We start from the raw sequence: 22539 nt of genomic DNA, 5'->3' as shown, positions 1-22539 counted from the left end.
GGAGGACAGGCTTCATCAGCCTCAGCCAAACAAGCACGTGGGTGGCAGCCAACTCCCTGGAACTTCCTTGTCCCTTCCTCTCCCGGCACGAGCGTGCCGCACTGCTTGGCGCCATTCCAGGCTGTTGCTTGATTAAAACATATCCATCTGTGTATTTTTGGGAGCTGGCTCACCCCCAGGAGAGGGGCTGGCAGCAGGGACAGGCGTGCAGGGCCCTCCTGCTGCTTTCTGATGGGCTGCTGGTGTTGCTGCTGTTGCAGATCACCATCTGCAGGAACGACGAGTGTGTCCTGGAGGACAATTCCCAGAGGACCAAGTGGAAGGTGATCAGCCCCACGGGGAACGAGGCCATGGTGCCTTCTGTCTGCTTCCTGATCCCCCCGCCCAACAAAGAGGCCATCGAGATGGCCAACAGGTAACTTGGTGGCAGTCACGGAGAGATGGGGTGGTGGCATGGGAGGGGACAGATTTGGGGCGGGAATGGGAAGAGGGTGGGGTTGGAGGTATGAAAGTGGTTTGTGGTGAGGAAAGGAATCCCTCATGGTTCTGCAGCTGCGAACTCCATTGCAGTAGGCTGCTGCAGTAGCTTGCAAAATGAAAGAAAATGACGATTTGGGAGGAGGGATCCCCCCTGGGATCTCTGGCACTGAGCAGCAGGAGCATCACTCCCTGCCTGCTGCCAGATTGGGATCACTGGACTGATGGGCTGCTGTCTGGCAGCGATGGCTGCAGGATTAACGGGGTCAGGGCTGGGTTTGCTGGGAAGATCCAGGGCTGATGGATCCTCTCCTTCCCCTTGCAGGGTGGAGCAGCTGTACCAGAAAGTGATGGCTCTCTGGCACCAGCTCCACATGAACACAAAGAGCCTCATCTCCTGGAACTACCTGCGCAAGGACATAGCCCTGGTGCAGAGCTTCAGCATGGAAAAGGTACAGAGGAGCTTCCCTGCCTGGTTCTGGGCTTGTGCTGCTCTCCAGGCTTCTCTGTGTGGCCAAAGAGAGGGGAAAACCAGAGGGTGCCAGACTGGGGAAGCCAAGGGTCTTTACACCTGGGACAGCGCACACCTTGAAAAGGATCACGGTTTACAGTTGTGGGATACAGGAGAGGAAAAGGGGAACAATTTACACCTTGAAAACCTGAGTTTGGGGGTGCTGTGCAAAGGGATTGCAGCTTTTCCCAGTAGAAAAGAGCGTCAGGAGTTTGCTGCTGCTGAGAGATCGTGGATTGAGCATTTCATTAGGGAGTGAGCATGGGTCTGACACAGAGGATTTACCTTTCCCCCCTCTGGAAATACTCCTTGGGCAAATGAAGGCCCTTCAGCTGGAAGTTGTTCCTGATGGTTGGATGTCCTGCTTTTTCCACTCACAGCTCAGATCCTTGGCTCAAGGGGAGTGTCAGCAAGCCCTGAAGAGCCTCCAGGCCCACTACGAGGATTTCCTGCAGGACAGCCGGGACTCGGAGCTCTTCTCCGTGTCGGACCGGCTGCGCCTGGAGGAGGAAGTGGAGTCTTCCAAGGAACACATCCGGCAGCTGCTGGAGTCCATGGAGAACGGTGAGCTTCAAAGGGCCTGATGGCTTAACCAGGAGCTGTGACAACTCGTAAACAAAGGGTTTATGGGACGGCTTCGTGTTCTTCTTTTCCTGAGCTAGCTGGTTGATGGTGTGAGCAGCTGCTCTGCTTATTTCTCCATCTATCCATCCAAGTGTTCGGCCTGTGTCCAGCACTATTCCTGCAGAGAGGCTTTGACTTTGCAGCTTCAGCTGAGCTGCTGAGTCCTCTTCCCCTTGTAGTGTTGGCAACAGGGATGCATTCCAAGCAAGGAGCTTTTCCTGCATTTAGTCTTTGGGAAAATACACGTGGCGGTGGCACTTGTGACACCGTGAGTCCCACTAGCACCGAGGACTCCCTGTGGCCGGACTCATTTCCAGAAGGAGATTATTTAATTAACACGTTCTCCATCTGAGCTGCGATCCTGGTGTCAGCACAAGGCTGTGCTCGGCTTTGGGGACCCCAGCAGGTCCTGTTTGGGAACAGATATTGCCCAGCGGTGCTTGAGCTGCTGTTGTGTGCGTGTCTCTGGCCTGCAGAGGACAAGGACGAGACCGTTGCCAGGACGTACCTGTCGGAGCTGAAGAACATCCGCCTGCGCCTGGAGGAGTGCGAGCACCGGCTCGTGAGCCGCATCCAGACCCCGAGCAGCGCCCGGGCGGACGGCGACACCATCCAGGAGAACGCCATCCGCATCGCAGAGCAGGAGGTCAGGCCTGCTGCTGGCAGGTGGGGTGGGCAGGGCAGGGGAGGGATGGACACACACCCAAAAATAGCTGTGGCTCCTCTGTGTGCATGAAGGAGTGCGGGGCTTGGGGGAATCTCGCTGCGCAGAAGGCAGCGGGAAACCTCAGCGGGTGGGCTCCCTGCTTCATTTCCTACCAGCTCCTTTGCCAAGGGCAATCCTGCCCTTTCCCTGCCTGTTCGGGCTCTCCTTTCACGCTGCCTCCCTCCCTCTGCAGCGCACGCAGGAGGATCTGCAGCAGCTGCAGTCGGAGCTCCGGGTCGTGTCTGAGAGGTGCTACAGCTTCCTGGACAAAGCTCCTGCGGGGCCCAGCACGCCCCACCTGCGCTCAGAGCTGGACTTGGTGGTGAACAAGATGGAGCAGACGCATGGGCTGTCTTCCATCTACCTGGAAAAGTGAGTTGGGATGGGCCTCTGTTCCCAAATACGTTTCTGAGTGTTCCCAGTTCACTGAAGGCCTTATTTTCTCCCTCCGACACACCCTGGGCTGGATGTGACTGAATCCATCCCCCTGCAGCACGTGGTGCAGCCTCCCGGTCTGTGCCACATCTGGGATGTCACCGTGCTGCCTCTGTTTGACTTGGGCAGGTTGAAGACGGTTGATGTCATTATCCGCAACAGCCAAGGAGCAGAATCCCTGGTCAAAGGCTACGAGGTGAAGCTGAGCCAGGAGGAGGCTGTTCCTGCTGACCTGGCAGCCATTCAGACTCACAGGGCGGCGTTGCAGGTTGGTGCTGTTGGTTTTATCAAGCAGCACCTTTCCCTTTTTTTCTGCTGAATTTGGGCTGTGGGACATTTGTCTTGCCTTGATGCGTTTGAGAGGGTTTTGTGCTGCTGATGTGAGAGCCCTGGTTGCTTTGTCAGTGTGGAGGAGGTGCTGTGGCTTGTGCTCTGTCTGCTGCTGTAGGACCAAGCCTGAACCAGTCTGACCTGGGAGCATCTTCCCCTTCATTCTACACCTCCTATAACCTCCCAGTTCTTCTGCAGGTTAAGGAGAGTGGGAAAATAAACCCATTAACCCCTTCGCAGCTTTGTCACCTCCGGGTGGGAGGACATCTCCGACTTGGCACCTTGTGCTGTCAGTGACGCTGACCCGGTGCTGTCCCCTTTTGCAGCAATGGCTGGGGGAGGTGAAGGACAAGGGCTCCGTGTTCTCCACGCTGGAGGAGGAGATGGCCAAGGCGAAGGAGGTGGGGGAGCAGCTGTTCAGGCTGAGGCAGGAGCGCAGCATCGACCTGGAGCGCTTCCAGGAGAAGGGGAGCCAGCTGTGGGATCGCTGGCAGCGAGTCTGCGCCCAGATCGAGACCCGGTGAGAGACACCCCCCGCCCTCCCTGCCTCCTCTCCCAGATTTACTCCCATCCTTCAGCTCAGAGCTTGGGTCAGGCTTGGTGGTGCTGAAATCTTTTCTGGCTGGGATTCCCGCTGGTGGCTTTTCAGCCCTCTCCTTCTTAACCTGTCGTGGTTTTTCTCTCAGCCACACGGAGCTGGAGAGCATCCAGGAGGTGCTGAGTGATTACCGGCAGTGCCACAGCGCCCTGATCCAGTGGATCGAGGAGATCACAGCCCAGCAGGAGCTGATGAAGCCCGGCCAGGCTGAGGACAGCCGGGTGCTGTCGGAGCAGCTCAGCCAGCAAACGGTGAGGCAGGACCTCGTGATGTCTCGTTGCCTCCGTGACCGTGTCACTTCTTTTCATCTCTGAGCTTGGAAATATGAAAAGCAGCAGGGAAGAGGCTGCAGGCCTGAGCTGGGTGTCTGGGAAGTGCAGGAACTCTGCTTGACTCGAGGTGCAGATGAGGTCTAGCGTGAAAAATTGCAGAGGGTAAAGATTTTACCCAAAAGCACGGGGATGTGAACCAGAATTCTGCTCACGTCCCAATGGCTGCTGTCATAAAATCCCAGAAAGGCTGGGTTAGAAGGGATCTACAAGATCATTTTGTTTCCATCCTCCTGCCAAAAGCAGGGACACCTTCTTCCACCAGACCAGGTTGCTCCGAGTCCAGCCTGGCCTTGAACACTTCCAGGGTTGGGGTATCCACAGCTTCTCTGGGCAGCAGCTCAGCCAACCTGTTCTGACAACCGTTTTTGCTCTGAATTTCCTTGAAGGCTTTGGCTGCAGAAATTGAGAAAAACCAAGCCAAGCTGGACCAGTGTCAGAAATTCTCCCAGCAATACTCGGCCGCCGTCAAGGTACAGCTCCCCCCTGCACCCGGGTGGGGTGGGCTGGGCAGGAGCAGCCCCGGCAGAATTTGCAGATCTCACCAGCTCCACCTCTCCCCACCTTTGCAGGACTATGAGCTGCAGCTGATGACCTACAGGGCCTTCGTGGAGTCGCAGCAGAAGTCCCCCATGAAGCGCCGGCGGATGCTCTCCTCCTCAGATGCCATCACCCAGGAGGTAGGAACCCAGCTAAGCTCAGCAGGGGGAGATTTCAGGGGGTCCTTCCACGCCCAGCAAAACCACCCAGCAGCCTCTGTGAAATGAGCTCCTTTCTGCTGAACTCTCTTGTATGAATAAAGTTTCCACCCTCGCTGTTTTTTCCAATAGCCAGAGAGGATGGCTTAGTGCCCTAAGCACCAGGTATGCCATACCTAGACTCCTGGGAACCCCTGGGTCAAATCCAGCGGGGTCGGCTCAGCCCTTCAGCCTTGCGAGGTAAATAACCAGAGCACCATGCAGTGTTGGCTGTGTGTGCATCTTTGGGATGAGAACCCCTTTAGGGACCCGAGGTCCTGTCTGCTCTGTGTGGATATTAAAGATGCCGGTAGCCCTCCCGTAAAGAGTTGAGCATCCGCCCCAGTGTCCGTGGCCGGAGTCTCCCCTCGCTCCAGTGTCGTGCAGCATGCCTTGTGTGGCCACCACCCTCCCCAGCAGACCTGCTGCATTCCATTGGTGCCATCCCGGCTCTGCCAGGCGCCTCGGGGCGTTCCCAAGCCGGAGGTGCCTCATCCATGTCATGTACTGTGAAGGGTGGCACACTGGATCCAGCAGCAGGACTGACGCAGCACCTTTTCCCTCTGTTTTCCCCTGTCTCCCTTGGCAGTTCATGGATCTGAGGACTCGCTACACAGCCCTGGTGACACTGACCACCCAGCACGTCAAGTACATCAGCGACGCGCTGCGGCGGCTGGAGGAGGAGGAGGTGAGGGCGTGGGACACGCCTGGGCTCTGTCCCCACATTCCCCCTGGGTGTTGCTCCCCCTTTGGAGATCCCTTTTGACGTGGTTGTCTTCCTCCTTCCCCCTCTGTTTGCAGAAAGTGGTGGAGGAGGAAAAGCAGGAGCACGTGGACAAGGTGAAGGAGCTCCTGGGCTGGGCCCTGGGCTTGAAGCAGAGTGTGCAGGGCAGGACAGCTGCTGCTGGGAGCAGAGAGCTGGGAGACATCGAGAAATCCATCTCGGAGCAGCAGGTAAAGCAGGAGTGACGCCAAGAGGTTTAACTTCTGCTCTTTTTTTCACAGCTGCATTAAGCTGCTTTCTTATATTTTTTTTCCAGGCCCTCAATGACGAGCTGACTGCGAAGAAGGAGCAGGTCTCTGAGGCCATCAAAACTTCCCAGATCTTCCTGGCAAAACACAGCCACAAGTGAGTGTGATCCAGGGGCTGGAGATGATTCCTTAGAGCTGGTGGATCCCTGGGATCCAGTGCCTGACTCATTAAACACAATGAGCTGCACACAACAGTTGTCTTCTTTATTGTCTGCAGCGAGACCTGTGAAATGTGCGACCCATTTATGCTGTGGTGCAACATTAATCCTCTTTAGTTGAGATGCAACCCCATATATTTGGGGATTTGATTGTTGCCATGCAGCTCAGCATTTGCTCAGTTCTCCTGGCAGGTTTTAGCTGAGCTGGGCAAGGAGAGGAAGGGACTCATGGTGGATTTCCTGGGCTTGGAAGGACATGGTAATTCCGTGGAGCTGGTTTGGGCGCTATCCGGAGGTATTTCCCTTTCCCCTTGCAGGCTTTCCCAACCAGAAAAGGACCAAATTTCTGCTCAGATTGGTGCTCTGAAGGAAACCTACCAGGCTCTCTGCAGCAACTCCACGGAGCAGCTCCAGCAGCTCCAGAGCCAGCTGGCCCAGGAGACAGAGCACAAGGTACTGCTCCCTGCTCAGCCCTGCTCACTGCTCACCTTCACTCCTCAGGGCGTGGAAAAGGTTTCATTTTGTTGCGTCTCTCGTGGCCACTGGCCACTCACAGCCTCTTACTTGCACGTGGTTGCCCTCCCTTCTCTTCCATCCATGGTCACCCAAAGCATCTGGTGGACCCTGGAGGCCAAGCAGGAGCTGTTTTCCTGCCGCCTTCCAGGTCCATGGGAGTGTTGTCCTTCGTCCCATCAGGGCTCTGCCCTCTGCACCTGGGTTGGCTCGTTTGTGCTTGGTGAACAAGGGTGGCAGATGGAATTCTGCCCTGGAAAGAAATGGTCCCCTTGAGGAAATCAGTGTCCTCTGAGGGCTGTACCCTCCGAGGGCTCAATCCCACAGGCTGGGGGTGCAGGAAGGTGGGACTCATGCGGCCTCAGGCATCTCGGGGTCTGGCCAAAGGTTTCTCTCAGCGGTGGCTGAACCAAGTAGCTCTTCCTTGTGGAAGCCAACTGCATTTTCCAGCCCCTCAGCTGGCCTGGGAGACCTTCAGGACCTGTTCCCTGCTCCTATCCACCAGGCCCCATCCTTGTAGGGAGGGCTGGAAGCGCATCCTTATTGCCTCTTGTTACGAGCTGTCATTCACAGATTTACGTGTGCGTGTTCTCTAAGTGTATATTCATGTGTCAATGGATTTTTTTTTTGTGTGTTTGCTTGCTGGCTCCCTGTACCCTGAAGCAACAGCCTGCTCACATCTGGCTGTGAGACGCAGGTTTTGGCCCTCGGGTCTGTGAGTGAAGCCCTGTTCAAGCCACTCATGGGGAGAAGGTGGCAGAGCTGCTTTTTCTTTGAGATCTGCCTGTCCAGCCTTCACCTAAATATGTAGTGTTTTGCTCCAAACTGGACTTTACAGCACATTCCAGGTGTTGCAGGGCAGGAAATGATTTATTTTATTGCAAGTCCTTTTGGCCCTTGTGCTGGCAGCAGAAAAGTGGACAAGTCATTTTGTTAAGCCATCACAGATTTGCTGCAGCCTCCCTATGGGATGGATGCTTTTTTCCCTTTCCCTTTCTCCTCCCTTTCGGTCAGGAAAATGATTTTAGAGCAAAAAACCTTCTCCAGGGCTTGTCAAGCTGTTTTGGGGCGGCACGAGGCTGCTTTGGGGCTGGAACAGTTTTCACTCATGCACTCGACGAAGCCCAGGCAGCAAAACAAGAGATGGCAGTGGGGCTTCACCTTAAATCCCCGTCTGCAAAACCATCCCTGCGGCTCTGCTGCGGAGCCGTTGCCTCACTGTAGAGGGAGCATGAAGAACTCTTTAACATTTGCTTGCTGGAAACATCCAACTGTCAGAAAGAAGTTACAAAAGACCAAAAAAAAAAAAAAAAATACAAAGCAGAAAACGCGCTAAATTGAGCATGATGTGTCCCTGTACGGTTTGTGTTTCATGTCAACTGTTTTTAAGATTAACTGACATCCTTGCTTACAAGTTTAACTAACCCCCCCGGGATTTAAACAAAACAAAACACACAAAAGGGAAAGAGGACGGACCTGTGTGTGGTGGGGTTCTTTTTGCAAAACAAAACAGTCGCATGCTGGACGCTAACCCCAAGCTTTACACTGTGTGTGATACGGCTGAACTGCTCCATAAGGCTCTGTCTTTAACTGCTCAAGGCACACCCTGCAAGTCGGTAAGTAAAAGCCTTTTACTCCCCTCCCTCCCATCCATCTCCTTTTTTATCTCTCTTTTGTTGCCTCCCTTTCCCTCTCTTCTCTGTCTTTCCACGCCTTGTTCATCTCTGAGTATGCACGTCAGGGTCTGGCGATGGTGGTGGAGAGCTTAGGTTGTCCCAGAAGGTTCCTCCTGTCCCCACAGCAGGGTGTTGGGATGCAAAAGGAATTCATTCCGTACTCCTGGTTCCCTCCTTGCTATCCCCACAGGAATCTTGGAGTGCTTGGGCCAGCCTTACACCCAACCAGTAGCACTCAAATGTCCCAAGAGCCTTTGAACACTCTATCACCCTACTGATTATCCTCCCTGTGGGGATAGCAGCAAGAAAAGCCCCTCCAAAAAATGCTGCAGTAGTTGGTGTGGTCCCAGTCTGTCACTGTTCCCATGCTGGAACCTCCAACTTGTTCCGTTTCTCCCCTGGCCCTGTCTGAGGAACAGCTTGGAGGTGCTGGAGTGGGCAGAGCAGGGGCTCTGGTGATGCCTGGGGAGCTGTCCTGCTCCTGCCCTGATGCATGGCTGGGAGCTGCTCCATGGCACGGGGCTCCGTGGTGCTCCCCATCCATCCTGGCACTTGGGGTTTGCTTGGGAAGTGCAGGATTTTCAGCATGGCAGGAATCAGCATGGAGGCTGTGCTGGGAGTGGTTCCTCTTTACCCCAAAGCGGGTGGTTTCGGGGGGTTTTCTTCCCCATCAGTGCACAGTGGGATTTGTGTTGTCCTTGCTTTTTAAAGCTGGAGTTGTTGGAGGGCTTTGTCATGCTTGTTGGTCTGCTGCCCTCTTTTCCGTGGAGCGTTAGGAATGGTTCTGGGTTTTGGTGCTTGCTGCTTTGCTGCATTACTGGTGATGGATATTGGAAGCATCTTGGTGCTGCCCTGGTGATGGACTAGATTTCAAACACTTTAGGACTTTCTAGCCTGTTTGGGGATTTTAAGTTCGTTCCTTTTTTTTTTTTTTTTTTTTTAACCGGGGCCTCCCTGAAACTCATGCAATGAGTGCTGGAAATGCTGGATTTTGTTTTAATTCTTTTCCTTCTCTTTCTGTTCCAGGGCAGCGAAGCCGTGGCAGGAGTGATCGATCTTGGCACGGTAGAAATATTCCCTGTCTTTGGTGCCATGCAGAGAGGTCTGATAGATCAGGACACAGGCCTGGTCCTCTTGGAGGCCCAGGTGATCACCTCTGACTTAGTTGTCCCAGAGACCAGTGAGAAACTCTCCTTGGAGAAAGCTCTGGCAAGAAACATCATTGATCTCAGGGCATTCCAGGTGCTGCAGGAATTGAAGGATGCTCTCCAGCAGGTGGAAGAAGTCAGATGTGAAGGGAGGCAGCTCCTCCCCGTCGTCGCTGCCATAGAAGAGGGGAGGATCAGTGAGAGCGTTGGGCTAAAGATTCTTGAGGCTGAGCTCGCCACTGGGGGCTTTAAATTCCAGCAGGGCAGAATCAGCATGGAGACAGCGGTGCAGGAAAGGCTCCTTCCCCCACAGCTTCACTCCAGGCTCCTGTCTCACCTGGAAGGTGGCAAGGGTTTGATTGACCCCAACACTGCTGAGAAAATCAGTCTGCCCGAGCTCCTGGACCGGTGCATCGTCCACCAAGAGACTGGGCTGAGGCTGCTCCCGGTCAAGCAGCTGGCGGGTGGGATGGTGAGCCTGAGGTCAGGCAGGGAGGTCAGCATCTTCCGTGCAGTCCAGGAGGGGCTGATGGACAGGCAGGTGACCATCAGGCTGCTGGAAGGTCAACTCTTTGCTGGGGGCATTGTAGACCCCAGGACGGGGCACAGGCTGACGGTGGACGAGGCTGTCAGGCATGGTTTGATCGACCAGGATTTGGCCTGCACGCTCCTGATCCGGCAGCTGCAGACGGGTGGGATCATCGACACGGCCACGGGAGAGAGGCTGGCCATGGATGAAGCCCTCGGGAAGGGCTTGGTGGCTCCAAGGACTGCCCTGCTGGCCCTGGAATCCCTGTGGTCCTTCGTGGGGCTGCTGTGGCCTGAGACGGGGGAGATCATCCCTGTCGCAGATGCTTTGGAGCAGGGCATCCTCTCCGCAGAGTTCATTCAGGAGATTCTCAGCAAGAGGCAGTTCCTTCAGGCTGTTTTCATACCAGAAACCACAGAGGTGTTGTCCTGGCAGAAGGCAGTGGAACAGGGTGTCCTGGAGGGAGAGGTGGTGAAGAAATTGAAATCAACAGCCATACCTGATGTCATGGCCAGCGTGCAGCTCGCTCCAAGCAGGAGCAGGCAAGGCCAGAGCTCCCCTGGAAGGAGCCCCACAGGTCACGAGGAGCCTCTGCCAAGGAGTGACGATGAAAGGCTGATGTTCCACCTGATGACCCACAGCTACATCAACATCCACGATGGCCAGAAGGTGCTCTTAGTGGACGCAGAGTTGAACGGTCTCACCAAAGCTCTCATCCAAAGCCAAGAAAATGGATCCTGTGCACAGGTGTTGGAAGGCTTTGAGGAGACAGAGGCAGACGCAGCTCCTGAAAGCGAACCTTCCAATGGTTTGGCTTTGCAGCAGCTGGAGCTTCAGTTCACTCCTTCAAAAGGTGAAATTGAGAAGGTCCTACCACCCAGAGCTGCTCTGGAGAATGGGGAGGTGGTGATGGGACCTCAAAGTCTCCTCTTGGAGGATGCAGAGGATTTCCTGCGTGTGGAAGAGCAGGAGCAGATTTCCACTGAACAGGAGACCATCAGGAGTGAAACTGATGCTGAATTTGGAAGAGAACAGGTCACTTTTACAACCGAGGATAAACATCAGGTAAAATTATCGATGCCAGAACCTCCCAGTGGCCTTGACAGTGGATTAATCAGAGAAACAGAGGAAATGATGATTGAGGCAGAAGAGGAATCCAAACCTCCTGCAGAAGGTGGAGCGCAAGGTCCCGAATATCAGAAGAGGGCATTGGAAAGTGGGGCAGTGGTTGTGAAAAGTGAAATCTGCATAACAATGGGTTTTCCAGAAAGTAGCGACAGACTGAAAATCACGGCAGAGGGGTCTCAGGGTGTGAGGGAACCTGAACGAAGGGCAGAAGATGTTAGAGAGGTTTGTTTGCTAAAGGAGGAAACAGTAGAAAATGGTTTTCTGGGAGGAGAGGAGGTCGTGCTCCCTGCGAGTGGAGAGGCAGAGAGGCAGAGCAAGGACACAGAAGGTGTGCTGGAAGTGGAAGAAGGAGAGCGGGATGAAGTGTTAGGTGATGAGGGCATTGAGGAACCATCCCTGCCAGCCCCTGAGGAGCAGGAGGCAGAGGACACTTTGGAAAAGCTCCTGACACAGCTCCAAAGCGGTGGGATCACCCACGAGCAGACGGGCAGGACGCTGCTGCTGGACGAGGCGGTGGCCTCTGGGGTGGTGTCTGGCCACACAGCTGTGAAGCTCATGGAGAGGATGAAGATGTTCAGTGGCTTCTTTGACTCTCAGGTGTGTGAACCTTTGACCACTGAGGACGTGATTGAGGAAGGCCTGATGGATGAGAAGCTGCTCCAGAAGGTCCTCGCGCCCGACAAAGCCATAAGCGGTGTCCTTGACCCAGGCAACAACTTTGTCTACTCCGTCAAGGACGCTGCTGCCGTTGGCCTTCTGGACAAGGAGACAGCGACGAGGATCTTGGAAGGGCAGGTGATTGCTGGGGGGATCGTTGACCTGAAACGTGGCAAAAAAGTGTCGGTGACTTTGGCTTCAAATCTGGGCCTCATAGAGCCAACGAGTCAGACAGAGCTGGTCCAGCTGGAGAAGGCTTCCAAGAGGAAAGGCGCTGATGAGGTGACCAGGCAGAAGCTCATTAATTTACAGGCTGAGACCAGTGGAATTGTGGATCCTGCAACCAAGAGGCCTTTGACTGTGGCAGAGTCTGTTGAAAAAGGGCTCCTGGGGAAGGAAAAAGCTTTTCAGCTCCTGACCAAGCAGGTTGCTGATGGAGGAGTCATCCATCACGTGTCTGGGATGAGGCTCTCGGTGGACAACGCGATGAAACACGGTTTGATCAATCCAGATCTTTGCAAGGAGCTCAGGAAAGCTGAAAGTGTGGTCCTGCAGGATTTTGTCCATCCAACCACAAAGGAGAAGCTGCCCTTGCCCCAGGCAGTGTCACTGGGGCTCGTTAGCCCAGAATTCCAGAGGAAAGTGCAGGAAATCCAGGCTGAGAGCGGAAGCATCCTTGATCCGGCTTCTGGCCAGAGACTGGCCCTGCACCAAGCGGTGCAGGAGGGCTTGGTGCCCCAGCAGGTGGTGGAGAAAGCCCTGTCGTCCTCAGAAATGAGAGAAGGAATCGTAGACCCCGAGACCTGCATGATCGTTCCCTACTCGGAGCTCCTGAAGAAGTGCAAGATCGATATCGAATCCGGGCAGAGGTACCTGGAGGTCCATCCCTTCCAGGCCATCAGGGATGAGGTGACAGGGACCAAGCTGCCGTGTGCTGAGGCGCTGAGGCTGGGGAAGGTGGACCCCCTGCCCACCCTGAGGCTGCTGCAGGCACAGGCAGACGCTGGAGGGGTGGTGGAGGGCACTGTCAGCCAGAGGCTGTCCCTGAGGGCAGCTGTGGAACGAGGGATGCTGGATGAGGCCATGGCCAAAGTCATCGCCACCAACCAGCTCAGGGCGGGGGGAATTGTTGATGGCCCCAGTGGGAAAAGGTTGAGTGTGAAGGAAGCTGTTGGAAAAGGACTGATTAGCCAAAAGTTAGCTGCCGGTCTTCAGGATGTGAAAATAACCGAAGAGAAGGTTGGTTCTGAGGTCTGCAAAGTAGAAAAAGTGCAACTTGCACAGGATAAAGCAGAAAAATTATCTCCGAAAGAGGAAGGTGTCATCCTCCCTGCCAGACCTGCCAGGTCTGATGGTGCTGAGCCCAAAGCTCAGCCTGAAGCTGTGAGCTATGACACAGCTCCGAGTGCAGCTGCTGCCACTGAGAAACCCCCCAAAGCACGGACAAAACAGAAATTAAAACCCCAGGAAGCTTCAGAGGATGGTGTCCATCCCCAAGACGAACATCATCACCTTCGTCATCCCCAGGCAAAGGCTGAGGTGACTCCAGAGCCCCCCTCGGTGTTGGGGACGGCGTCTCTCCCTGAAGAGACAGTGGTGGCAGGGGCTGTGGGAAAAGAGATCCCGAAAGGCAGCTCCCAAGTGAGAGCAGCCCAGGGGAAGGAATCCAGGAAAGAAGTGGATGGAGGGACAGGGAAAGTAGAGAGATTGGGCTTGGAGAAGGAGCAGTTGTTCTTGGGCACGGAGGTGCTTCACAGGGAGCAGGAGGGTGAGGAGAGGAGGAGGAGAGAGTTTGTAAGTGCAGAGGGAGCTGTGGCAGGTGGAGAAGGTGCAGTGGTGACTTCTGGGCAAGGAGAGAGAGTGGCCAGCGTGGTCCAGGAGACACCAGCAGCCCCGAGGGAATCTGTCAGCGTGGGCCCAGGGAAGGGAGGGAGGAGTCCTGCAGAGTCTGGGGAACCCCCTGAGGCTGGTGTGCCTGTGGAGCCTGTGGGAGATGAGCTTGCGGGGAAAAAAGCTGTCAAACACACAGAAAGAGAAACCTCTCACACAGAAGGACCCATTGATCAGGAAAAAACAAGTGAAACTGAGCTAAAACCTACCCAGAAACAGAAAAGCAAGAAAAAGAAAGCGAAGCAGGGCAGAATTCCAGGAGACAGCGCTCCGCCAGAGAAACCTTCTGCAGAAAAGCAGCTCCTTCCTTCTCTGGTTTCCCATGAAATTCCAAGGAAAAAGGGTGAGGAGCAGCACTTTGTCTCCAGGGTGCCAGAGCCAAAACATGAATCCAGCATCGAGACTGCTGCTGGGCTGGCACGAGACGCAGCCAAGCACAAGGGTGGAAAAGGAAAGAAAACAATTCCTGGGAAAGAGACAGAAACCCCCAGAGAGGATCAGGCGCTCCCTGTGCCCCCCGAGCAAGGGGAAGCTCGAGAGGTGATGAAGGGTGGGATCGAGGATGGTCACCATTCCTTGGTGGCACTGAGGCTGGAGGAGAGGATGGCTCAGGAAGACACCAGGGTGGAAACCACCCGGGACGTGTCCAGCACAACCACCATGGCACAGGAACTGCCCCATGACTTAATTATCAGAGAGGAACCCACAGAAGTTCAGGAAACCTCCGCAGTCCTGGAGCTTGGGGAGGAGAAACAGCACGAGCAAACAGCTGAGCTCAGAGCAGACCAGGGGGCTGCCCCTGCTCCCCCAAAACCCCAAGAAGAAACCCCCCAGGAGAGGACCAAGCAGCCAGGCCCAGGTGATCGGGGTCTGCTCTTGCCTGTGATCGTGGAGGGGGAGCTGCTGGAAACCTCCAGGGAGTCCACGAGACCAGCCCAGGTCAGTGAATTTCTTTTTTTTTGCTATTTTGGCAATTTTTCGGAGCTATTTGTGGATGTTTGATGCTAAATCTCGGCACAGAGGGCAGCTGGAGCAGGAGGAGTGGATGTTGCAGTATCAGCTGCAGCGGATTTGGCAAAGGAGCCGGCGATGTACAACTGGAAACAGTCAGGGCTTAGTTGTGGCTCCTTTTGCTGGAGCATTACTGCTAAATGACTAACAAGGAGAACTCTTGTTTTGGCACTTCTGCTGCAACACCAAGACATCTCTTGCCATTTATAAGCTTATGTTGGAAAAAGAGCCGTGTGTTTTATTTTTCCTGTAGTCAATCTTGTAGATAAGGCTGGCAAGTGGCAAGTCCCTGGGAGGGAACGTTATTAACAAATTTCTCCCTTGGAAAAAAAAAAAAAAAGAGAATGAATTTTATATAACACTTTGTCTCCTTTTCTGCCTAAGTTTGAAGCTTTGATTTCCTGTCTGATTCTGCAGATCAAATTCAGCAAGAAGATGTGTCTGGAGCACGACCAGAGGCTGGTATCTTATCTCTCCATGCTCCGAGATATCGAGATGAGAATCAAACGAGTGCAGCCAGCAGAGCAGAATTTGGCAGCCCTGCAGGACCTGAGGCAGCAAGCAGAGGTGAGTGAGGCTTGGCTGGTGTTAGAGCTTTTCCCCGCTCTCCCCAGCTTCCTGCACAGCCTTTGCACCCCTCCCTGCTTCTGGGAGTTTTGTCTCAGGTTTAACAAGCTTTTTTATCAAGCCTCATCCCTCCTTCTGATCCATCCACCTTGCCCTTCCTGCCCAGACAACAGCCTGAGCTCGGCTGACGTGAATTTTACAGCCTGGAGAAAGGCAGAAGAGTGCTGGCAGCTGAGCAGGGCTTGGAGGGTGGTGATGAATCTTTCTAGACTCAGTGTTTGGAGCTGCCTCTCCAAAACCCCTGCTGGCTTTTGGCAGCAGGGAGGTGAAGTCACCCTTTCTTAGACATAATGATGCTGTCTTTGTCTCAGGCTCTGGGCTCTGAGCTGCAGGAGCTGAGCTTCCCAGTGAATCAGGAGCTGGATGCTGTGCAGAGGATTGTGGCCAACCCCCCTGAAGAAGTCCCTGAGCAATTACTGAAGGCTTTGGAGAAGGATGCCAAGAACCTCCAGAAGTCTCTGAGCTCTGCGAAAGAAGTCCTGCAGTCCCGGCTGCAAAACCTTCGTGGGGCGGCCGAAGCTGAAAAGGTAAAGCTGGCAACTGCCCCCTGCTGCCCCACAGGCTTCCTAAAATTCCTCCTTTAAACGACGGATTTCTGCTTTTAAGGCTAAAATCCTGACCCACCACGAGGCTCTTCAGGGCAGGCTCCAGGAGCTGCTGAGCTGGGTCTCTGGCACCACGGAGTCGCTGGATGACAGCGATTTCCAGCAGGCCACCGATGCCAACAGCTTGAGTCTCTGCCTGCAGCACTACAAGGTAACCATGGCAATGCCCCTAATCCTGCAGGCTGATCGACTTGCTGCCCTCTGCACAGAGGAGAAGCTTTTAATCCTGCCTCTCTCCCAGAGCCTACCAAGGGTTTGCCCTTAGCTTGTGCTGCAGCAGGAGTTGGGTGTTGGGTGTTCTCCAGAGTCACTTGTTTCCGTAATGGCCACGTTTGGTTTGGTTGTTTGAACATTCTCCTGTGCGAGGGCGTGTGGTGGTGGCTGAATGACCCGTGGAGATTCCTGTCAGGCTGTTGAGGAGAGAGCTGCATCCTCTGGGAAGCTGCTCCATCACACCTGCCCTGGTCCCCATCACCTGTAGGAGGAGCCCAGTCTCCTTATCAATCCTCTAGCAACGGCTGTAAAGATTATTTCCAAGTTTGGTGGTGGCACCTCGGCATGGAGATCAGGGGACTGAAGGCTTTGAGAGCTGGTGGTGGCACGTGGAGTCCCTGTGGCCAGGTCTGGGTCATCTTCAGACCCAAGGGCAGCCCTACACACATCCAAGAAACCTCTTGGTGAGGTGCCTCCAGCACCCGGTGCAGAGGGAAGTTGGAAAATCCCTGTGGTGAGACGCTCTCACCTCCGAGCTGTGTGTTGTTTTGGGAGAGTTTGGTGTTTCTGGGATATATTTCCTGTGATGGGACGCAGTGCAGCACAGCCCTGGCTGCAGGGTCATTTTGCCTGTTTTACCTTTTCTCTCCCGTTCAGGAGCTGAAGGAGCCCCTCGCTGACACCAAGGCTGAGCTGGACGCCACTGCCTTCGACATCCAGCTCCTGATCTCGGAGCACGCCCAGGATTTAACCCCTCAGCAGAGCAGGCAGCTGCTGAGGCTGCTCAATGAGCTGCAGAAAGCCTTCAGAGACCTGTCAGAGCGTGTGACAGCGCGGGTGGAGGTGCTGCAGGTCTGTCTCCAGCAAGTGGAGCAGACGGAGCAGGTGAAGGTTGTGAGACATCTCCTCCTTGGCTGCCCTTTGCTCGCTGAAGCGCTTCCCAGCCACAGGAACAGGAGCTGAGGCACCTCAAATTTGGGATTTCCCCTGCATGCCACTCCCACTTCAGGAGTTCTCACTGCACATCTTGAGCTTCCTCTAAAAGTCTTTCTTCTTCCAGCCAGGCAGAGGGTTGCTTTGCTCCCAAAACACGGAGCTCTGCCGAGGTCTGGGTAGCAGTTCTCTGCTAGATAAGGAATCGTTTGGAACAAGCCCTGTAATCGCCCCCAAAATCCCTGTGCAGAGAGGCCACCACAGACACCCAGCAGTTTCAATGTCCTATTTCCACTGCACGCATCAGGCATTGCTGTCCCAGGGAAACAGCTGGCAAGGACAAAAACAAGTCCTCAGGTCTTTGCTGCACCGCCGCAGCACCCACCACTGCATGGATCCTCTCAGCCAAGGCAGGATTAATGTGGTTTTTTATTAACCATTGCTCTCTGTAACTCTTGCCTGTCCTCTCCGGAGTGTGTGTGTGTGTATTAACCAGTTTGCTTTGCCTTTTCAGATTGAGTGTGCGCCCATCCTAACCCAGGAAGGACTCGCTTTGCAGCTGAAGAGCTCTTAAGAAGGCTCTTTCAATTTGCTTCTGTTGTTTTACCTTATGACTGGGAGAAACAGGCACAGTGTTTTTGCACGAGTTTGTACATCACCTTGCTGAAAATGCCCAGTGAAAAACTCAAAAACCCTTTTATCCCCCCCGGCAGAGGGTGACAGGGGTGTCACAGGGACTCTCAGGTCACATCATGCTCAATTGCTCAAACAGGCGCTTCTGTGTTGTGCTCTGGCAGCAAAAAAGAGGAGCTGGATCAGCTACAGAAACACTTCCCCTCTCCAGGGCTCCCTTTCCAACCCCAAATCATTTAAAAAATCCCTTATTTGGGGGTTGTCTGGGGCTCCACAGTGGCGCTGCCTGACCCGGGTCGTTGTTGCCTCTCATTCAGTGAGTTTCTGCTGCTGTTTTAATGTTTGTAAGCTGGAGTGGAAAAAGCACAGAAACTCGTGGCTGAGTTTTCCTGGGCGAGCAGTGCAGCTCCACCTTGGGCTCCTCAGAGAGAAACCTGGAATGGTGACAAAGGTGCCGCCAGCTCGGCAGGGACGCGGCGCCTGCTGCCGGACAGGGAGCGCCTGGAGAGCCGCAAAGTTTTCTGTGCTGCATCCTCCCCTCCAGGAGCTGCTCCAGCCGTAACCTCACCTTGCCTTTCAGCAGCGTGAGAAGGAGGTGCAGGGCCGGTTGTGACTGTCCCCTGTCCCCCCTGTCCCCTTTGCTGTGCCCGCAGACGCTGCAGGAGCAACAGGCAGCCCGGGCACGGAGCCTGGCCGAGCTGAGCCGCTGGCTGGGCCAGGCTGAGGACACACTGGCAGAGCAGCAGAGAGCAGAAGGGGACCTGCCTGCCTTGCAGCAAAGGCAGAGCGATGTTAAGGTCAGTGATATTTAAAAATCAAGGGAGGCAGAGGTGGAGAGGTTTCACCTCGGGAGTGTCCCCCAGAGCCTGACGGCATCGTCCGCCCAGGAGCTGCAGAGGAGCATGCACAGCAGAGCCGCCTCCTTCGCCGGCGTCCTGAAGAGCACAGAGCAATTTTTGGAGGAGAACAAGGCCAAGCTGGAGCCCGGGGAGCTGGCAGCACTGCAGCAGGACCTGCAGCGTGCCAAGGAGCAGTACCAGTCCTTGCAGGAGAGGACAGAGGTGGCCCAGAAGGAGCTGGAGAGCGCTGTGAGTGCTGCAGTGCAGCAGGAGACTGAGAAGGTAATGTGCCAGGAGGTGTAGAGCCCTCCAGGCTTTGTTTGAGGGGGGCAGTGGGGTCCTGGCAGCCATCTGGGTGATGCAGCGCAAAACAATTTGTGGTTCCTCCCTGGGTATTCCCCGGGCAAGGTTTCCCGCAGATTTTTCTGTCATGAAATGCCTTGGGAGTTGCAGCCAGGGATGAGCTGGTTGTGGGGGGAATGGGGGAGGAAAAGGTCCCCGACTCTGCCTTTGGGGTGACCCTTAATGGATGAGGGTTGTCAGTCACATCCCAGCCCTTTTGGGGTAGGGACCCTGGGTTGTATCAGGATGAGAAATTCAGTGTAGCAGCAGCGAGGCTGAGTTTTTTCACAGCTTCTTTGCACCTTGCTGAGAGCCACAAAGGGTCTGGGAGTGTCTCAGGCATTTGCTGAGGCTGGGAAACTCCTCGGGTTTTCTTTTTTTTTTTTTTTTTCTTCCTTCTGCTGATTTTTGTCTCCCTCCCCCGTGCAGCACTTTGCTGAACGTGCAAGAACTGGGTCATTCTTACTTGGAGCCCTTGTGCTTTCAGGTGAAAGCTGCCAAAGAGCTGGAGGAGAACAGCAATAAGATTGATTCCCTTTTGAACTGGGTGGCGTCGCTGGAGCAGCAGGGAGGGCTCCCGGAGTACAGACCACACCCTGTCGATCAAGGGACAGGGACACAAGCAGGAAAAAGCCCTGGGGATGTCCCTGATGGCCACGCTGTGGGAGCAGACAGTGCTGCTGAGAGCCTGGACGAGCAGTACGAGAGGCTGAAGGTCAGCACTGACACCTCATCCCACCCAAAGCCTCCTGACCCTGGTGTCAGATGGGTCAGACACACCTGATTCTCTATGTGGGAGGCCCAGGAAAGTCCTGCAGGAGATGCAGGGTGTGTGGTGCCCTGGCAAGGTGTAATCAGGGTCCAGAGGGTGCCCACGATGGCCACAGAAGGGGTCACTCTTTGGTGGGCACGGCTCCTGGATCCCAGCCTGGGATGTTCCCAGTTTGCCCCACCCTGCTGGTGCTTTGTCACGGAATAGTGAAAAGGTTTGGCTTGGAAAGGACCTTAAAGATCCTCCTCTTCCACTCCACCTTCCTCCTGACCAGGCTGCTCCAGTCTGGCCATGAACATTTCCAGGTCTGGCACAGCCACAGCTGTGGGGGGACACAGAGGCTCAGCCACACGCGTGGTGTGTTCCTCTGGTCCAGAGGGGTTTTTCAGTTACCTCCCCTGGGTCACCAGAAACTGATGCCTTGGGAAGGCTGACCTGAAACAGAGACTGGACAGAGCTAGAGAATAAAGTAGAGATTTATTGAAAGGCCTTTAGGACACACCTTGGGCGGCACAAGAGCCTGGCCAGGGCTGCACCCAGGGTGGACTTAGAATAGTCACAAAACGGACAAACAGTCTCGAGGTCTCACACTTTTATAAGTTTTGTTCCATTTGCATTTTGGTGTTTAATTGTGCAATTACAGCTTCAGGTTGTGAGGTCCCATCCTTCTTGTTCCTCCCTTCAGTTGTCTGTGCTTTTGGGCCTGAAACTTGTACTCATCGTCCTTGGTCTCCAGCAGGAAAAGGATTTGTTTTGTCTCTCTAGTCTGTGGAGAGAGTTTAGTAACGCTTAATCTGAGGCTCAGAACTGCACCCCTAGGCAGCACAGAATCCAAAAACCACAAAAGCTCAAACTCAAAGGCACCGGGCGGAGACCCCCATGCCCGAGCCTCACCTTTGCCCCCTGGATCTTTCAGGCGCAGCACCAGGAGCTGCTGTCCCAGCAGCAGGACGTCATCCTGGCCACGCAGTCGGCTCAGGCTTTCCTGGACAAGCAGGGGCACAGCCTGGCCGGGGAGGAGCGGGAGCGGCTGCAGGCGCAGCTGGCCGAGCTCAGGGGTCAGTACTCGGCGTCGCTGTCGCGCTCCGAGGCGCGGCTGAAGCGGGTGCAGCTCCTGAGGGACGAGCTGCAGAAGTTCCTGCGGGACCACGGCGAGTTCCAGGCCTGGCTGGAGCAGGCGGAGCAGGACCTGGAGGGGATGTACAAAGGGGACGGTGACCCTGCCTCCCTGAGGCAGCTGCTGCGGCGCCAGGGGAGCTTCTCGGAGGACGTGATCTCCCACAAGGGCGACCTGCGCTTCGTCACCATGTCGGGGCAGAAGTTTCTGGATGGGGATGCTGAGGATGCTGAATCGCAGCTGTTGATGTCCAGGAGTGTGGTCAAGAGCAAGCTGGAGGATGCCACTCGAAGATACACCACGCTGCACTCCAAGGTATGGGAAGGGCTGTGACAGCTGGACCCGGCGTGCTCTTTTCCTCCTGCAGAGGGATTTTTGTCCCAGCTGCCTGCCTGGGCTTCCAGGACATTTATATAGATTGTAGGACAAGGATTGTCTTCTTCAGGGCTTGGGCAACAGCCTTGTCTTGCTGTTGGTCTGCACGTTACCCCTGGTAATTCATTTAGCCTGTGGCAAGATTGATTTTTTTTTTTTTTTAAATTGTTTTTTCTTGATGAATTCCGTGCCTTTTCCCACGGGTTGTTCAGCACTCGTGTGCATCCCTGTCACCTCTCATTGCTCCTTTGCAGTGCTCCAAGCTGGGCTCCCACCTGAACACCTTGCTGGATCACTACCAGCAGTTCCAGGAGGTGGCAGAGTCTCTCAGGACGTGGCTGCAGGAGAGTGAAGCTGCCCTTGGGAAGCTGCTCTCAGAGACGGTTTCGTCAGACCTGGCCGTGCTGCAGGAGCAGCTCGCCAACACCAAGGTACAGGCACCTTGGGGGGTTTCCTGGGGAGTGCTGGAGCCTGGATGGGAATTTGGCTGCTCTGAGCAGTCAGCAGCAGGGAGGAGATGTGACCCTTTGGGGTTTTTTTGGTGGTCGAGGGCAAAGATGCACCTGTAGCGGGTTCTGGTGCTGCAGGTCAGGTGGGGTCAAACTGGAGAGGTGCTCTGAGTAAGGACCAGGGGCTGCAGTCACAGACACCCCAGAGGGGCGTAGAGGGGGACTTTCCTCCCCCATGAGGCTGCCAGAGCACTGGGACAGCCCAGACCCTCAGATCCAGCCCTGCCTGCAGCGTGGGAGTAAATTTTTCCATCATTTCTTAACGATTTAGTGACAAAGTGCAGAGGGTCCCTCAGAGGGTGTAAGTGGAGCCCTGAGCTCCATGAGGGTGGGAATCCTGCCTGGGACTCATTCTGATTTTGGCTTGTCTTGTGTGAAAACAGCAACTGCAGGGAGACCTGGCTGAGCACCAAGTGCCAGTGGAGAAGCTCCAGAAAGGAGCTCGGACCCTGCTGGACATCCAAGGGGAGCCAGCCCCAGACCACGGCCACATTCAGGAAACAACAGGTACAGAGCAAAGCAGTGTTGGCAGGGAGGGCTGGGGAGAGTGAGAACAAGCCAGAGGGGGCAAAGTGAAGTCACTTTTTGGGGAATTTGGGAGTAATCACTTGGCAGTGCATCCTCAGGGTTTGTGTCTGCCTGTGTGGAGGGATGTGGTCACTTGTGTTGCATCTCCTGTCTCGCTGCCAAGTTTGGGGACAGGGATTTGTCATCACTGAGTTTTGGGGGAGCCAAAGGCCACCCTGGCTGCTCTCTGAGCACTTGGAGCTCCGTGCCACTGAGTGTCCCCTGCGCTGAACCCTGCAGATGCCATCGTGAGCCGCTTCCAGAGCCTCTCCCAGCAGATGTCCGAGCGCTCGGACCTGCTGCAGAAATCCATCGCCCAGTCCCAGAGCGTCCAGGAGAGCCTGGAGAGCCTCCTCCAGTCGGTGGCTGAGATTGAGAAGAGCCTGGAGAAGGACCAGCCAGCCGTGCTCTCCTCTGCCTCCATCCAGGACTCGCTTGCCACGAACGTGGTAAGGCTGGGCCCGGCTCCCTCACCCCAAACACCCCAGAGCAGCACCTGCACCCTGCAGGGCTTGGTG

General features: G+C 55.1%; 1 protein-coding gene across 17 annotated transcripts in view; it reads left to right on the top strand.

Annotated features, from left to right (window-relative positions):
• The window catches only part of LOC136301458 (microtubule-actin cross-linking factor 1-like), a 135386-nt gene that overhangs the window by 51634 nt on the left and 61213 nt on the right, over window positions 1-22539 (top strand). For 12 of the 17 annotated variants that reach the window (XM_066204501.1, XM_066204495.1, XM_066204493.1 and 9 more), the window contains 26 exons: window positions 261-415; window positions 803-929; window positions 1369-1552; window positions 2089-2258; window positions 2512-2690; window positions 2883-3021; window positions 3410-3603; window positions 3770-3932; window positions 4400-4483; window positions 4583-4690; window positions 5337-5435; window positions 5549-5701; window positions 5788-5876; window positions 6255-6390; window positions 9153-14417; window positions 14907-15056; window positions 15428-15643; window positions 15723-15872; window positions 16592-16825; window positions 18154-18297; window positions 18388-18621; window positions 19169-19396; window positions 20370-20885; window positions 21200-21376; window positions 21838-21961; window positions 22262-22470. In XM_066204501.1, the coding sequence (XP_066060598.1) occupies window positions 261-415; window positions 803-929; window positions 1369-1552; window positions 2089-2258; window positions 2512-2690; window positions 2883-3021; window positions 3410-3603; window positions 3770-3932; window positions 4400-4483; window positions 4583-4690; window positions 5337-5435; window positions 5549-5701; window positions 5788-5876; window positions 6255-6390; window positions 9153-14417; window positions 14907-15056; window positions 15428-15643; window positions 15723-15872; window positions 16592-16825; window positions 18154-18297; window positions 18388-18621; window positions 19169-19396; window positions 20370-20885; window positions 21200-21376; window positions 21838-21961; window positions 22262-22470 (9627 nt within the window). The remainder of the gene's footprint in view (window positions 1-260; window positions 416-802; window positions 930-1368; window positions 1553-2088; window positions 2259-2511; window positions 2691-2882; window positions 3022-3409; window positions 3604-3769; window positions 3933-4399; window positions 4484-4582; window positions 4691-5336; window positions 5436-5548; window positions 5702-5787; window positions 5877-6254; window positions 6391-9152; window positions 14418-14906; window positions 15057-15427; window positions 15644-15722; window positions 15873-16591; window positions 16826-18153; window positions 18298-18387; window positions 18622-19168; window positions 19397-20369; window positions 20886-21199; window positions 21377-21837; window positions 21962-22261; window positions 22471-22539) is intronic. The other 5 variants (XM_066204503.1, XM_066204502.1, XM_066204500.1 and 2 more) reach the window with 2 other exon arrangements.

This window comes from Chamaea fasciata, unplaced genomic scaffold, assembly GCF_029207755.1.
Source record: "Chamaea fasciata isolate MVZ Bird 193981 ecotype frontalis unplaced genomic scaffold, bChaFas1.0.hap1 SCAF_26, whole genome shotgun sequence".
Lineage (NCBI taxonomy): Eukaryota > Metazoa > Chordata > Aves > Passeriformes > Sylviidae > Chamaea > Chamaea fasciata.
Note: the sequence above shows the minus strand (reverse complement) of the source record. Positions and strands in the feature narration are given on the sequence as shown.